At 36.2% G+C, this 17,853-nt stretch overlaps 2 protein-coding genes across 3 annotated transcripts in view; one reads left to right on the forward strand and one right to left on the reverse strand.

Moving 5' to 3' along the window:
* The window catches only part of LOC134749734 (excitatory amino acid transporter 3), a 33,945-nt gene extending 24,560 nt beyond the window's left edge, over positions 1 to 9,385 (forward strand). The window contains exons 7-9 of the mRNA XM_063684754.1: positions 181 to 372; positions 2,624 to 2,758; positions 4,047 to 9,385. Coding sequence (XP_063540824.1) covers positions 181 to 372; positions 2,624 to 2,758; positions 4,047 to 4,209 — 490 coding nt within the window. The 3' untranslated portion in view covers positions 4,210 to 9,385. The remainder of the gene's footprint in view (positions 1 to 180; positions 373 to 2,623; positions 2,759 to 4,046) is intronic.
* A 950-nt stretch (positions 9,386 to 10,335) lies between these two features.
* Positions 10,336 to 17,853, reverse strand: part of LOC134749736 (adipokinetic hormone/corazonin-related peptide receptor variant I-like) — a 113,769-nt gene continuing 106,251 nt past the window's right edge. The window contains exons 7-9 of one of the 2 annotated variants that reach the window (XM_063684761.1): positions 17,424 to 17,547; positions 16,501 to 16,645; positions 10,336 to 14,670 (exon numbers count right to left, since the gene is read on the reverse strand). In XM_063684761.1, the coding sequence (XP_063540831.1) occupies positions 14,479 to 14,670; positions 16,501 to 16,645; positions 17,424 to 17,547 (461 nt within the window). In that variant the 3' untranslated portion in view covers positions 10,336 to 14,478. Of the gene's footprint in view, positions 14,671 to 16,500; positions 16,658 to 17,423; positions 17,548 to 17,853 lie in introns of both variants that reach the window. The other variant, XM_063684760.1, reaches the window with a different exon arrangement.

A 17,853-nucleotide genomic window follows, 5' to 3' on the forward strand; every position in this document is an offset into this window, starting at 1 on the left:
ACCCATTTACCCAGTATAAATGGGTTACGTTGCGTGATGATTTCCATCTAGCACTAATCGTTGGAAATAACAAGTCTACCGGCAGCTCTCTCAGCAAAGTCAACCAAGGTTCATGTTTATCATCTTAAAAATCCTCATTTTTGACATAAATTAATTTTTAAATACCGTTTTAACTTCTAGCTCAGCAACCATGCCGATTACGATAGGCTGCTGCGACGACATGGGGCTGGACCCTCGCATCACGCGCTTCGTGATTCCCATCGGCGCCACCATCAACATGGACGGCACGGCGCTATACGAGGCGGTGGCTGCCATCTTCATCGCGCAGCTGCGCAAGGTCGACATGTCCTTCGGCAAGATCATCGCTGTGAGGTAAGAACCTTCGTGATGTCCATCGGTACCATCTATACCTATATTGATAGACGCCGTTCTGAAGGCCGTGACCGCGATCTTCATCAAGCAGCTGCGCAAGGTCGTCATGTCCTTCGGCTAGATCATCGTTGTGAGGTATTGACCTTTGGATCCCCATTGGACCCACTATCAACATGGACAACATGGATCGGATTGTTCCCCGATAATTGTGCTAAAGGACATACACGCTCACTTTATACAGATCAGAACGGATGCCAAAGACTAATAAAAATTACATCTTTATCATTGTATGGGATACGGATTACAAATTACTCGTGAACTATGCAGTCCATACTACTTCGAATGCTGTGGAATTGAATTAAGCAGCTTTAATGTTATCATAATATGCATTTATAGAATACCTCAACATGACATTCAGCTATTTATTTACAAATTAAAAACAATGCTTAATAAACTGACATACAACAATAATAAGAAAATCATTATCTGTGGGGACTGGAATATCGATATGCTAAAATCCAGTAACCAAGCTAGGGAACTGACATCATTGCTAAGTAATTTCAACTTTACCATACATGTAACTAAAGTGACACGGAAAAAGTCTTGTATAGACTTAATAGCCTCAAACAAAGACGTTTCCTTCATAGTAAGCAATACACATCAGCTTGCATTGTCTGATCATGATACTGGACAGTCCTTATCATTCTCTATCCCGAAGCCAGACCACGTAAAACGACGAAGTAAATACTGGATTGAAGAGAGACGTGACTTTAGCCAGGAAAATGTCGATACGTTTTGCAAGCACATGTCATGTCTAAGTTTTAACGAAGTATATGAAGAAACAGACTGTAATACTTCTTTCACGGTATTTCATGACTTACTTCTACTCTTATTTAAACTATGTTTTCCAATAATAAAGGTCAAATCACAGGATAAACCAATCAAAAACAGATGGATAATGAGAGGATTAAAAAAATCCTGTATACTTTTTGACGATGATACGACATTAATAATTAAAAGTAGAAATAGGAATGACCTAGAAACCGAAGCAAATACTGAAATATGTAAGGTTATTAAATGGCTAGAGGATAATAAACTCAAACTGAACGCAGACAAAACTAAAATAATTCATTTTCAGAACTATAATTCTCCAAATCTAGATCTCAAAATCAATCTAAATTTCGATTTAATAAACACAGTCGACTCAGCCTCCTTCCTTGGTTTGACGATAGACAAACATCTAAACTGGAAACAACACATCGATAACATATGCAGCAGATTAGACAGATTTGTGTTTGCACTACGAAAGCTTAGAACTTTAACATCTAAAGAGGCCGCTCTTTCTGCGTATCATGGATATGTGTCGTCTGTGTTACGTTACGGACTGATCATTTGGGGCAACTCAGTTGATATATAGAGGGCATTCATCGTTCAAAAAAAGTGTATTCGGGCTGCATCTGGCGCTCAATATTTAGCCCACTGCAGACCAATATTTAAGGAGCTAAAAGTTCTTCCCCTGCCCTGCTTGTACATATATGAGGTTGTTAAATTTGTCAGAAAACACCCAGATCTATTTCCTCTACATGATGCCGTTCATAATAAAACAAGTGGAAGGTATCCAAGCAAACTATTTGTTCCAAGACAAAAAGTAAACATATTTAGTAAAAATGTTTATATCATGGCAATTAAATTGTATAATAAGATTCCAAATGACATAAAATCACTAGATATAAATAAATTTCAGAAAAAAATGTTTGATTGGTTACTTGACATGTGTTTTTATTCGATCAATGAGTTCCTTAATTATTAATAAACTAATTATTTTATTGTTGTAATATAATTTTAATGTACTATTGTAATTGATTCCTGACTTAACTACTATTGTGCCAATACCTAGGTAATTATAAGGTTTGTAAAAACTCGATATGTAAATATTAAAATATATTATATGCATGTTAGTAATAATCAAGTAGGTATAGCAACTTAGTTGTAAGTAATACATATTTCTACGCCGATAGAGGCAGAATATGCCGCACTTATTGTAATTTGACCATCTTTGTACCATATTCTATGAAATAAACATTTGTATTTGTATTTGTATACGTCCTGACATATCAACGTCATGATGGTTTTATTTTATGATCGTATTGACGATTGATAAAAATCTTAGTACCTACTCAGGAAAATTTTGGATAATGCTGGCTAAGCTGAATAAACCATATGTACCAACATAATTGGTTATGTGTTCCAGTGTGACGGCGACGGCGGCGAGCATAGGCGCAGCGGGCATACCCCAGGCCGGGCTGGTCACCATGGTCATGGTGTTGGACACCGTCAACCTGCCCGCTGAGGACGTGTCCATTATTCTCGCGGTCGACTGGCTGCTGTGAGTACTTCCACTGCTGTGAAAACGTCCACCTATTACTTTACTGGACACATTTCTCTCTCAAAAAGGGTTTGTGGCGTCTCCTCTAGCTGCCACTGTCGACGTCATCTAACAGATGGCGTTAGGGAGCTAGAACGCAATTAGCTAGAAGCCTACATCGCGGTTACGAAGTTTCAAATGTCACTTACTATATATACTCCTTCTGACTAACTCTCAGCGGACTCCGGTCCCCAGGCATAACACCCGCCTGGAGAGAGTACTCTCTATTGCCCTCTCTCTAAACCTACCACATTGGTGACCTTCCGACATTGGACAGCTATGAAGACCTCAAGATCCTGATGACGCCGCCTCGCAGCAAAACAGTTTCCTCTCTGTGTGCCACCTTGCATGCCTCTGTACAGTTCTGTACATATGTATTATATCCTGTAAATATCTTGTAAATATTCATGCCTGGCACTCAACTTCTCTCACTCTCTCTCTCTCTCTCTCTCCGTTCGCCGCTCTGGCTCTGAGCAACTGCGCTCGTCACACTGGCTCTGAGCAGCTCTGCTCGCCTGTGACTCTGAGCATCTTCGCTCGCCACACTGGCTCGAGCACACACCTGGTTTCGCTGCACGCTTCATACGTCGTCGCTGACCCCTCCGCTCAAAGGGGGGCTGATGTGGCGTCTCCTCTAGCTGCCACTGTCGACGTCATCTAACAGATGGCGTTAGGGAGCTAGAACGCAATTAGCTAGAAGCCTACATCGCGGTTACGAAGTTTCAAATGTCACTTACTATATATACTCCTTCTGACTAACTCTCAGCGGACTTCGGTCCCCAGGCATAACACCCGCCTGGAGAGAGTACTCTCTATTGCCCACTCTCTACACATACCACAGGTTCAAACACCGGCTCGTACCAATGAGTTTTTCGGAACTTATGTACGAAATATCATTTGATATTTACTTGCTCTTCGCATCGTGAGGAAACCGGACTAATCCCAATAAGGCCTAGTTTTCCCTCTGGGTTGGAAGGTCAGATGGCAGTCGTTATCGTAAAACGTCAATTCTCGGGATTAGTTGTCAAGCGGACCCCAGGCTCCCGAGCCGTGGCAAAATGCTGGGATAACGCAAGGAAGAAGAAGCTTGATAACATGTGACTATATCAAACTACCAATAGTACATACGTAGGTATATTCTATTTTCCAAAAGAGTCGATTTATCCAGTAATTAACAACAAAATCCTTCTTTCCGTATCTTTATGAATGAGTGTTATGCTCATGCCTACATATATTCAAACTATTTCAGTGACCGATTCCGGACTACGATCAACGTGGTGTGCGACGCGCTGGGCGCCATCATAGTGACGTCACTGTCGCAGGGCGACATCGAGAAGACCCGCGCGCTGCAGAACGACCGCGAGGGCGCCAACACGCACGAACTCGCCGAGCTGGAGAAGGGCGATCATTGAACGACCGTGGGGAAGCCATTATAAGCGTGCGATTGACATCTCCGAACCCATTCGGGACCTAATGTTCCGAACGGTTTTTATGTAAAACTAAAGCCCCATTTAGACGGTTCAAGAACTTACATGCGATTTTCCTTACATTGCGGTATTCATAGTACTCTGTAAGTAGTTAGGTTGGTATTACACCGGTCCAATTTCTTGGTCCAATGTGCATTGCGTCTTACTCTCTCACTTAGCAAAATGTGAGACGCAAATACACATTACAAAAATAATACAAAAAATATTTCGTTACCAGGCATAGATAGATGCAATATAGGAAAAAACAAATCAGTTTTACTTACAAATATTACAATTTGGTTAGCAGTATTTATTACTTAAACGTGTGTGTGTGTGTGTGTGTGTGTGTGTGTGTGTGTGTGTGTGTGTGTGTGTGTGTGTGTGAGTGTGTGTGTGTGTGTGTGTGTGTGTGTGCACGTGAAGGAGAGGTGTGGTGTTTGCTGCAAGGGTACGAGAGAGAGATTATCCACGAAATTCTTTGACATATCTTGCACATTGAAGAGTTTTAATACGTAGTTATAAATAAACGGATAGAATTGTGTGAAGCGTCTTGCATAAGGCGTTCTCGTCTTGTTTTGAGAGACGCGGAAGACCCTTTTACCACGAATTGTTCAAGTGATTCTCAATAAAAAGACACGTCAAAATTGTTTACTTTTTTTTAATGCTAAAAAAACCAGTGTATAGTGTTAGGAGCCGCTAATCAGCAGAGTTGCGGAGCAGGCGCATTACATATGTGAGCATTACACGATGAGAGAGAGTTGCAATACGGTGTTTAAAGGGGAAATGTATCGAATATTGCGCGGAAGTTCTTGAACCGCCTAAATGGGACTTTAATCTTCGTGAAGGAAAGTAGATGGCAACTCGTTTTACTGTGACCCTTCTTTGCCGTGTTCAGTAAATGTGGTTATACTTATACTGCAATATAATTAAGTACCTACATTTTTTTATTTTAGTTTGTTTTCATAGTATTGGCCTATTATATTAGTAAATGCCTGATTAATTAAGTTTTTTCCTTAAGGACTGTAGAAAACCAAAAGAGGAAACATCGGCGATCAAATTACACAATCTAAATTAATTGTATTGATTAATAATCTCGAAATCTATCATGGGCGAAGATTAGCTGAAACTGCTTAAGTCTGTAAAGTGCTTGAAAATTGGGAGCGTTGATTGCGTAATGCATAATGGCTGCCTCGGTTAACGGTATGACCGTTTTGTGTTCAACGTTATGTTAACTTTATCGTGAGAGGACAATAATTTAGTTGCAACTAGCACTTTGTTATTGAATGAATTTGGTTGTTCTTACCTAAAATAAGGAAACGTGTGTTTGTAATATTATGGTTGAAGTGCGAAGTTCGGTTGTAACTTGTTATATTTAGAAGTATTTGAAATATACAAAAATAAAATAAAACAAATAAGATTTTCCCTCGTGGCACCTATACGTATGCCGCGGACGCCACAGTATGTTTCTACCCTTAATGTTGCATCAATTCAGATGAATATTTATTATACCAGTGACAGATATGTTCTAACGTTATTTTAGTGTTTGGTTGATTTGTAAAATAATAGAAGTTTAAGTAAGCGATGTATTTTAATAGGTAGTTATATTTAATGTTGTACGTAGCCTTTGATGTTATACCAAAGTTTTTACTAAGACCTCATACCAATAAAATCAGTATCTACAAATAAATGTATGATTCGGCTATGAATAAAATGCTACACACTATTGTACCTCTGCAACTTTGGGAAACAAATCAATTATTTTATCGAATATTTCGATTTGTGTTTTTTAAAGTAGTCACATTACTATATATGAATTATAAACTAAAATACATGTCATATACTGTACCTACCTATTCTACGATGATCTTCCTAAAGCTAAACCACTCTGCGGAGTTGTGGTGTACAGTTAAAAAAATACTTAATAAGTGAGATGATGCTATCCGGTACGAAGGACCATCAAATAATAGCTGATCAGGGGCCTAGCCAAGTTAGGATTGCTTTTAGAAACTTAAAGAATGTATAGATTTCCCGTTGAGATTCAAGATGGCGAAGGAGTCTCGAGACAATTTTTTTGGTTTTTGCTCATTAATGTTGTTTAAAGCGTAATAATGATTGCTTATTATACAGTGAATGGCGGGTGCTGATTAAAACACGGTTAAACGCGTTTCAAGATTAATTCTTCAATATACACTTCTATGGTGGAAATGTATATTAAAGAATTAATCATGAAACGCGTATCAACACCCGGCAATCCATCGTGCCTATTAGTAATGTTCAGCTATCACTTTACTAAAAGCACTTACTCTCAAAAAACTCTAAAAGTACTTATGATATAAAAGCAACTACCGAACAACGTCACGCTGTACGAACACACTTGACATTGGCAAAATAAAAGAAGAAGAATAATGTACTCAGAGGATATCAAATGTATACGTAACGTAAAAATAGCCATGTCAGATAAACGTCAGTCTATACATTGTGTATGACCATTGGCGGCCTATTTTCGACAGAGGGGAACGCCTGTTAATGGCTACTCCGTTTGGTGATATCCTCTAAGAATGCAAAGGATCAAATTAGGAAATCTCGTGACTTTTCGTTGTTAGCGGTCATCCCGATACATTTTTACTTTTCTATTAGCGTTTATCGATAAAATATTATCATCTTGTCTACACGGACATATTCATATTGTTGAAATGTGTTATGTAGTCTTTTCTTCTTAAAAGAGTTGATAAAAGTCTTTTACTACTAACAAAAGAGCTTGTAAATTCGTCGTGTTCTCTGTGTGCCATGTACAAAGTTGAAACTAACAAGGTTGCATTCTGCTGTAGGTACTTAAAACCTATTCAGGATTTCTCAAAAAGGGCAGCTTTATTTATAACATTTTGAGATATCGTGGAACGGATTTTGAGACGTATATAGGTTACGGTCATTCCCTTTTTATCTATTAAAGCAGATTGAAGTAAACTAGCATCGGGTCAGGTGTGGTACAAAGAACAGTAGTGTTTCGAATGGGGTAAGAAAAACATTACGTACCAGAGATTCCACTCTTACCCTTGCTGACAACCTGTAAGGTTTCTTTGATAGATCAAATTGATATATTTATTTATGAATAATATTTACACTGTTTAGATCACTTATACGGCAGAATTTTGTAGATTTATTTGTACATTTTCCAGAACTTTATCTTTGTATCTATCTATTTTTGTATGCGTGTACATACAATAAACTTGAAGTAGTGTATTAACTTAATACAATATATATTCATAAATGAATGTTTTTGTGCCATAAATGTATTATGTATTTCGTATTCTTAAGAGTTTAAATAGACTCGTCGCATTCCAATTGATGTCACTATATATGCGTAAATGTTTATTTATTTGTTAAGCCGTAGAGGGAGAAAGGGCACTCTCCATAAATGGGGTCTGAATAAAATATTTGCCTTGCCCTTTGCCTTTAAGAGGCCGGTGTCGATTTTAGTCGCAAAAATGTAAAATTGATAGATTTCGTCGATGAAATTGTACACCTTTTGTTACCAAATTGAAATAACAAGTACTGCTTTCTATTAGCACGTCTTCTTATCTTGCCTTTTATCAGATCAATTTTTTGAAAACAGACTCACTAAATTAGTAATGATTTTTTTTCTGAAGGACGTTTAGGTAAACGCGCGTAAAGCACTGATTTTGTCGCTCTTATTTGTAAATTTCGTAAAGTTTGGACTGCTAAAAATGGTAAATTTGTATTACACATATTCTGTACTTGACCTTTATCAGATTACATTTTTGTTATATGACTTAGAGTTCGAGAAAATGAAAGTTAAACGAATTCAATTTTCTCCAGAAATTACTTCAAAACAAGTTACAATTTCTCTGAAAATCGACTTAATTTCAACGTAATTTGGATACTTGAACAATCTACAACATTTGCTGAAACTATTCTTATACATCAATTTGTATAATTTACCACCATAATTTTTTGATGAATTTTTAAAAACTGCCCCTTCTCTTCATATATTACCGGTGACGGACGCTCGCGACCTCATTATTAAAAGGCAAGATGAGAAAACGTGCTAATAGAAACCAATACTTGTTATTTAGATATTACATAACAAAACGTGTATAATTTCAACGACTAAATCTATCAATTTAAAAAATTTGCTCCAAAATCGACTACGGCCTCTTAAATACACTGTTAATTGCTGCACTGGGCATTTTCACCTGTTATTTTTGACTTGGAGTCATTTCATTAAATCATTTTAAATGATTCAAAATTGATTTTAATATTTTTTTAAGAAATCTCACTGTTTTAACTGTTACCAGTTTTCTATGAAATTAATTTTTAGCACCTAAAAGGTAATATATTCGCTCAGCGATTTCAGAGATATTGACATTTTAAAATACATATGATATGTTTATATAGGTATTTTAACTTAAGTTATAAAGGACAATTAAATTAATGTTTCACTTTTTTACAGTTAACCACGCCAAAAGTCAAGTCAACTGTTTCTAAGATGAAACAAGTCACTAGTTTGTGAAATATTTATTTCTGTTGAACTGTTATTTTTAAAGGAATTTTCTTCCTATGTATTGTATTTATTGTCTTCCTAGTCTGTCTGAAGATAAATCACTGGGCCTATTGTTGGAGGTCTCGAGGTTATTTAGAATTAGGTTTTAACGGACTGGGGCTCATGCCGCAGTATTTTAAAATCGTCTGAGACCCAGAGTCTTGTATTAAATCGTTCGAGGATGTATTTATTGTAATCAATGTTTAAGTGCTATTGTATAGATTAGTAGTTCTAGTCCGCACTTGTTGTAATGAATGTTAGTTGTTTTCTCGAATATTACAGTATTTTATAACTTATATTTATTTAGTTTTACTATGAAATTTGAACCAAAAGACGACCAAAAAAGTAACTTTTTGGCTTAATTTGTATCCCAGTCAATTGTAGTAAAACTTTTAAGTATAAGGAGTTTGTATTTGGGTAGCTAATTATATTTTGGTCGGTATTGAGACCGTATAGCTATAGATTATTGTTTAGGTAAGTAGATCTGTATCTGATCTAGCTCTCGTTTATAAATACGGCCATAGTTGGATATTTATTTTAATAAATACTCATTGTGTAAAATGTTTTTTATTTATCTGTAGGTACTGTCCACAACTATTCATTTACTTTTAAGTTTTGTTTCACGAGAATATTCCTTATACCTACCTATTAAGTATACATTGTATAATATACAGTGTGTAAATCCAATACGGGCAATACATTAAACCAGATACAGATTTTTTTATTAAATATTAATTAAAAAGTTTTTAAACTGAAATAAATGCCATATACTAAGAAAAAATTACCAAGGCCTCCAGTAAGTAGTATATGACATTTATTTCAGTTTCTACTGAAAATAAAAACAAATTAAAGTATTTTCTGTAAATAATTTAATTTGTTCTAATACTTCTAACAGTATGTACAAAGTTTTTTTAAAGTTTCACTTAATTATGACCCCGTAATTATTTTTTTAAATTTACCGTACAGCAATGTACAGTCGCCATCAGATATATCAATTGAATGCAACTACTTAGTAATTAATGTATATATTATGTAATTGTATATGGAATTTTTATTTGAATTTGAATTTGAATTTTAGTCGGCAAATTGCAATAGTAGGAGATAAGTTATCGTTACGTAGGTCGACCTTCACCGATACGTCTGACGGATGAAACTTATATTTTATGAAAGAAAATATGTTCCTGAACATAAATAAAGAGAAATATGCCTAAAGAAATATGATCAAGGCTATTTTTAACAAAAAATAGCTATACGTATCACTATTCCCTATAAGATTTGAATAATTCCGTCTTTTCGTCATAAATCCCATCATCAGAACTTGAATTTGACAAAAATGAAACCAATCTGGAAGTATATAGGTACCTACTTCTGAAAATAATAATTATTAATTACCCAAACCGGTTTAGAAACGGCGGAGTTCTGTGGTACCTTAATAAAAAAAACATACAGACCGAATTGAGACCTTTGGTACATTGAAGTCGGTTAAAAATAACAGTAATTAAAATAATGAGAATTCTTAATAATATTTATTAAACAATATCACTTATCCTAGTAATCCTATAGTAATTATTTAGAATTATGGATTTTAGTACAAAACTCATCTTTCCATCGTCAGTATCAGAGGTCACAGCCAACGTAGGTACGCGTTAATAAAAATATAATAAATCAAACATGCAAAATAGCAGTTACCTATTTAATGTTAACCATACCACAGTTACTTATTTAATGTTCATCAATAATAAACCGTATCTTGTTACAATAAGGTCATTTTTTTATTATGTTTGTTCATTCAACACGTGCAACAACACCAAACTAATGCAAAAATGTGAAAACAGCAATTATTTTGGGCTGGTATTTAACTGATCACCGGATATAGTGAAATTTAATAACAAAAAATCATTATTACCACCAAAAATAATAAATGATCACCAAAATTAGACCTCATTTTATCGGAAATGATTACCAACTTTTTTACATTTTGCTGTCCTATTAAAGCAAATGTCACCAAACTAATAACTGTTAACCCAAGAATAGTTGGTTAGGTTAGGTTAGAAATGACTTGAACCTCAATTTTACGAGCATGATAAGATTGATGTGTTAACATCTTTACAAGCCGAGTCGGACTCGCGCACCGAGGGTTCCGTACTTTTTAGTATTTGTTGTTATAGCGGCAACATAAATACATCATCCGTGAAAATTTCAACTGTCTAGCTATCACCGTTCGTGAGATATAGCCTGGTGACAGACGGACAGCGGAGTCTTAGTAATAGGGTCCCGTTTTTACTCTTTGGGTACGGAACCCTAATTAGTATAATGATTTCATATCTGACATACAATAGACTTCTGTCAGTCAGTCTTTTAATAAATATAGGTAAATTACAAAGGTGATGACCGTCTCAAACATATTTCAGTTTTAATAATGTTAAAAAAATGTTTGATTGGATCCGATTCGGACTAACTAATTAGTATATTCTCTTAAAGAACCATATTATATTAAATAATATTCTACTATACAGAAACATATTTTTTTAATTTGACTATATCGCTAAAATACGTGTATATACAAAAAATCTTAAGATATAAATGTAGATGCTTAAAATATAAATTAATCATACTAAATTGGAATGTTTAAACCATGACCTTTGAATATTCTTTTTGACCTCACTAAAATTACGTCTATCTAATTAAGCGTTATAATGAACATTTAGAACATTTAATTAAAAAAACAATCCTTTAAATTTATAACATTTACCTATGCCGAATCACACTGTTTCTCAATATTAACATTATTTTAAGGTAAAGTTGCATCGTTTTTATTAAGCATTAGGTATCTGCATATAGAAATAGTTAGTACCATACAATCAAACAGTTTAGTGCGACAGAGACCGTTGCGTTTCTTTCGCTACGGAGTGTAATCGATGGGCACGTTGGCTAGGCAGCTAGACACCCTGAGCCACTTTGTGCCTTGCCTCTTCAGGTATCTCACATTATTATTGTTATTGTCGCTTAAATTCAAATTGGTCAACAAGTAAATTTGCATTCCAATTTTGAGTTCATTTCCTACCTACAAGAAAATATCGTAAACCAGTTACTTATGTTTTTTTAAAGCTCTAACACAAATGTTTACGACTTTCATATTGGGAAAAGTCGTAAATAGGGTATTTGACTACTAGTCAAATCAGTTACTTTTTCGAACTGTCAAAACGATTTTGCTACTATGGAATTTATATGAAACACTAGCATGTGACAACACAGTCAAATTACCTACTCTTTATAGTTTTATACAAATTTTAAAATAGAAATTGTGTCTTAAAATAACTGCTGTCTACGTTTCTCTTCTTATCTTTTGGTACTTTATTTCATGCATGGTGTAATAGTTATTTGTTATACAAGGGTGCAAAGTTGTATTTTACCCGCAAGTGTGGAATTGAAACACGAGCAAGCGAAAGGATTCTATAGTTGAACCACGAGCGAAGCGAGTGGTTCTAAAAAAGAATCCTGAGCGTAGCGAGTGGTTTCAACACACGAGAAGTAAAATACATTTGCACCCGTGAGTAACACAAAACTTTTCCCCTCACTTTAGCAAGGAAAGTGCAACATCCACAGGCGTTAGATCATCTTCATCACTGGAATCACTATTTTCTTACGATAATACGATACTATATATATGTATTTTTATATAATATCGTATTATGTATTTTTATATAATATCGATATGTATTTTTACGTGTCGGAGTCGGCGAGAAAATTTTTGCTGACAATGTTGACATTTCTAACAATGCGTTTTGAAATTGCATCGACTCAACTTGTGCGTTCAGAATTACATTTAACATCATTTATAAAAACAAATGTTTCTTATGGAATTTAAGTTTTATGACTTAAAATCATTAAATAAAACTAAATTTGGTATTTTTTATTAAATTCTCAAACCATTTATTTAATAATAATTAATATCGAACGAGCCATTATTATGAGCGTTTTACGTTTTGTTATCTGTCAAAAGCTACGCTCCATCTAATCAAAGGTCAAATTACTTTCCCCACTAGTGGCTAAAATGCGTTTTTCCCCGCTTGTTTTAAAGGATAAAAGACGGCTTTCTGAGCTAGTGAGGGGAAAAATACGATCAAGACCAAGAAATATACGATCATTGTCAAGAGGGCGCTGTTGTTTTCATGTATAGGGTGACAGTTCAGTATAGTATGAAAAAAATAGTTCCAGTGAAATTCCGCAACATGGCGCGTGATCATATATTCCTGGTCAGGCTTTATATTTGCTTGGCAAAGCATGAGCAACTAACACCTAGCCACGAAAATCCTAGATATGTTTCAAGACTACTGTCGAGGCTTTGTAAGTATTTCAATTTGATTTACATACATTTACATACATTTCAGATACGATTTTCAGCATAAACCACAGGATTACATATACATATATTAAGGTATATACATTTTGAAGAACTGTTTGAAAATAAGATTCGCAAGGTTATTCGAGTCTTTCAGTAACTTCATTAGCTATTTACATAAAATAGGTTTAAAACAGTTTATTTCTCACTCCAAAATCATCACTGCTTTTGTGATTTAAGTTAGGTAAGTATTTTATTGAAATGAAGTCACACCATATAAAGTGAACGTTGGTTAGTAGGTAATTGGAAGTGTACAAACTACTACATAAGAGACCTATTGAGTTTTTTCATGATTGCTTATTAATATAATCCAGTGGATAAAGACAAACATTTATAAACGTACGTTATTTACACTTATTCAAAAAGTTCTATAATTTACAAAATAGGTATTTTTATATTGTACATACATTACGAGTACATACGCTCCAACAAGGAATGTACCTACCTAAACTTCACACGTTTCATCAATCATTCAACGCAATTATCAAACTGCTATCTTTATAAATAATGTTGATAATTCCACATTAATTAGCAACCACTCATTTGCTAAACGAACAAGACAAAAGCAATGTTCAGCAAAAAATCATTTCTGTTCGTAGAAAAAAAAGTATGATTATTCTTTTGCCTTTTAGTTCAATAGAACTTAAAGGCAAAAGCAGAGTACTGGTCCAACGACCAACGACGTATCGTGTATGGAGATCATGGAGAACCTCTGAAATGTGATCACATATAAGCTGGAATGTTCTAATTTAAATAGGTGTATAAACTAGAACTAACGACAGTATTCAGCAGATTATGCTATAGGACCAAATACAAACATGACGATACAACCTCCGAAGGTTCATCCGATCCTCCAGTATCATCACAACTCACATCTACAGTTGCATTATGTCCAATGTTCATGTCCGCTGTTAAGAAAAACTCCTTAGGGCGTCTGCTAGCTGGCGCGGATGACCAAAGTGGGCGCACGCGCGCGGGTGCAATTGTAGCTAGGTAAAATCCAAAGCGTTAGTTAATAGCTTACATACCATTTTTCGTTAACCCGTGCACCCGCTCCGTACACACGCGCCAGCTAGTGGAAGCCCTAAAGGCCGAAGCCTACTCAGACGGACGCCATGAAAATAAACAGCATAAATCGATTTCTTCGTGAGGTATTCTATATATACAAGTCGAATCATCTCACAAGCGCAGCTTGAAGGCGTACCGCTGTGAGCTTTCCGGCTTAAGCACACACAGATAGAACATGAATGATCTAAACGATCCCATTGTCGACGTATTTGTTATTGTTGTTGTGGTGGTTGTGTCCGTTTTGCGTTACGTAGGAGTCCCGGCGCCCGTGCAGGGAGTGCCGCGCGCGCGCGAGCGTTGACGCAGATATCTCCATGGAGTCTCCTAAGGGAAGCCGCGAGCAGCGCCGCGCGCTGCTGTCGCGACACCGCGTGTGCTGAAAACAGACAATACCAAGTTACAGAAATTGTAGTTAGATTTTAGATATCACCAAGTTATAGTGGATATGAGGGATGTCCGACGTCACGGCAGACCACGAAAACACGAACTTGACGGCTTTCAAGCTGATGCTGTATGCTTAAGGGGTGGAAGAAAGAGAAGGAGGTTTATATAGCAGTGGGACTATAGGCTATTAAACTAATGAAAAAATAAAAGAAAGGAGCTACTTGAGGCTATTAGTTTCCGAGCTCCTAACTACAGGACACGACATCTGTCCCTATTCGCGGTCCCGATAGCTGCCACTAACGCTGGGGTGCGAGCTCCGCTGCGTAGGATATGTAATAACTACAATAAACGCCTAGTCTCGGTTGACATATTTAATAATACTCGAGTTGAATTTAAGCGCAAAGTCAGCTCGATATTACAACTTTAATTTTAAGCCTATATATATTGTGTAATTTTGTTTCTTTTGTATATCTTGTAGTGTTCATTAGCCATAATTTATTTTTATGATAAACCTATGCTTGTGCTTATGTACTTTAGAAGTGTTAAATGTCGTTATTGTTAAGTTTAAGTATATAGTGTATGTCTGTGTATTTAGTTCCGATCACAATGCTATCCTAAAACTACTGTCTGACCTCCTAGTGGGAATTGTCTTAGGATGTAGGCTATATGTACTGTTTTAACTTTGCTTGTAAATCTTATTGATCTGTTTTTTTCCCCAATAAAGAAAATAGAATAAAAACTCGCTGCTGTAATTACGATTAGTATTATTTTTAACTTAGTACCTAACGATCGACAAAGTGGTTAAGCGCATCTTTTACTATAAGCTGCAAAATGACAAGCGGAAAAAGGGCGGTCAACTTTTACGATACGAAGATGTGGTGAAGCGCCACATGCGGAGATATGAAATTGAGCCATCGCACTGGGAAACTTCCGCACAAAACCGGCCGAAGTGGAGGCATACAGTGAGGACAAAAATGTAAGCCTTCGAAGAACAGAGGCGAGTGTAACTCGACGCGAAGCGTGACGAGTTAAAGGCCCGACTACCTGCGGTCATCAAATAAAATTTTGTTGAAGGGGTGCTGGCTTGCAGTGAACGTGGCCGAACATTTGCTGCTAAAATCGGTTATATCAGCGACCTGAGAGCTCGCGATCGTCGCTCTCATTAATCAGTACGTACAACAGTCGCCGTGGTCGAAACCGGCCAGGACAGTATGATGATGATGAGCTTAGTACCTATAGGAAACCCCAAAATATGACATGACTTTGTAGGGCACAGTCTAAATTGTAATGCAAATTGTAATGCAATGCAAAAAATTGTAATGCAAAAAATGAACACCCAATTATATAAACATTTTGTATTTATGCAAAAGTTTTAGAACTATGAAGTGGCAATAAGGCTTGAAGGTGGATTATTATTATTATTATTTTTAGATATCATATACTAAAGAAAAAGTGACTACCGTGATGGGGTGGCCTAAAAATCTATGGCGTCAGCCGCGAAGCCGCGATAGAGCAGAAGACGCCGGTTCGAATCCGGCCTCCGCCACTGCGGGCTTAGTTACTTTTTCTTTATATATATATAAATTCTTTATTTCAGGCCAGATTGCACATAGATTGTTAGTTATATACAGACTTATAATATTACTTATAATTTAGTAGGTATACTTGACAATGACATCTATTATTTGTATATAGTATATAGTGTGATTAAGTAGTCACAATCAAGTGTTGTGTTTTGGTTTTTGTTGTTTTTACTTAAAATCAATATATTTAGTTGGATCTTTTAAATTCTGTTCCGTTAAAAGTTAAGAAAGATTCTTACCGGCCCAGTCCGCCACGACCACCGGTTGCGATTGAAGATGCCGTACACGATGGGGTTCGCGCACGAGTTGGTACACGAGAACAGCCACATGGCCTTCTGGAACGCCGGGTCCAAACCTTTCACGAATTCCTTGTCCACCCAATACCTGGAAAGAAACCTGGAAAAGTTAAATTTTTGTTTGAAAAGTGACCACTGCACGTATCTGAGAAACTATGAATATTAAAACTATAAAAAAATCAAAATCAACAAATAAAAGAAGGCTGGCGATAATTATATATTTTTTAATTTGGGATGATGACATAGTTCTTAAGTAAAGAGTTAACAAATGGGACCTATGTTTATTTTCATTTTATTTCTTTATTACTACTATATTACTATACCCCGCTTTACGCGACCGATTCGCTTTAACACGAATTTCCTTTCCTACCTTCCTTCATTTCTTATGTATAGTTTGGCAAGCCATTTCCGTCAGTGGAAAAAGGCGGCAAATTTAAAAAATGTAGGCGCGAAGAGTTGTCCTCCCATAGAAAATTTTGAATTTCGCACCTTTTTCTACTCACAAAGTAGGTTCGCCAGACTATACTTAAAATATGCAGTCATTTACTTGTCTTTGGTTGCGGAAATCCCCGCTTTCTCTGACCATTCTGTTTGAAAAGTAGGTAGTAAATCGGTAGTAGGGGATTCCCCGTGAGCCCCGATAAACGCGTATTTCACTTAAGGCTTAGATCGCACTGCGTTATAAGCGCACGCACTTAAAAGACTGAAACCGCAAGAAATTAGACTGAAAACGCAAGAAAAAAACCGCAGTGCGTTCTAAGCCTTACGCGATTTTTTGCGGAACGTATCCCTCGCGTAAAGCGGGGTTATTACTGTAACCGCTATAAATTTTTGAATGTTGGATAGAAGGGTGTGGAAACTCTTACCACAGACAGTAGCAGTAATATGGCGACCAGCAGGTGAAGAACACTATGACGATGGTGACGGTCATCTTGAGCGTCCGCGCCCGCGCTCGCCCGAGTATGCCCACGCCGCTGCGACGCATGTTATCTGTGTACAAGTCAAAGTAAATAAATAAAAACAAAGATAGATATAACTTACTCTATGATAAAAGTCAGTCAAAAAAACCGAAAAAAATATCAATCGCCCCACATTGTGGAAAGTTTGTGGGATTTCGTACTTTCGGTATATACAGAAGGTATTTGGAGTCCATGTAATATTTTTCCACTCAAACCTGTCCGTAATACTTGTGTTTAATATTGCCTGTATTGTATAAGTAATAGGGTGGTCCAACTTTGTTGTATGGAGAAATAAAAAGTGGAATAGATTTTATCTTCACAAGGCTCCCTTTATTCT

This window comes from Cydia strobilella, chromosome 18 (assembly GCF_947568885.1).
Source record: "Cydia strobilella chromosome 18, ilCydStro3.1, whole genome shotgun sequence".
NCBI classification, from domain to species: domain Eukaryota; kingdom Metazoa; phylum Arthropoda; class Insecta; order Lepidoptera; family Tortricidae; genus Cydia; species Cydia strobilella.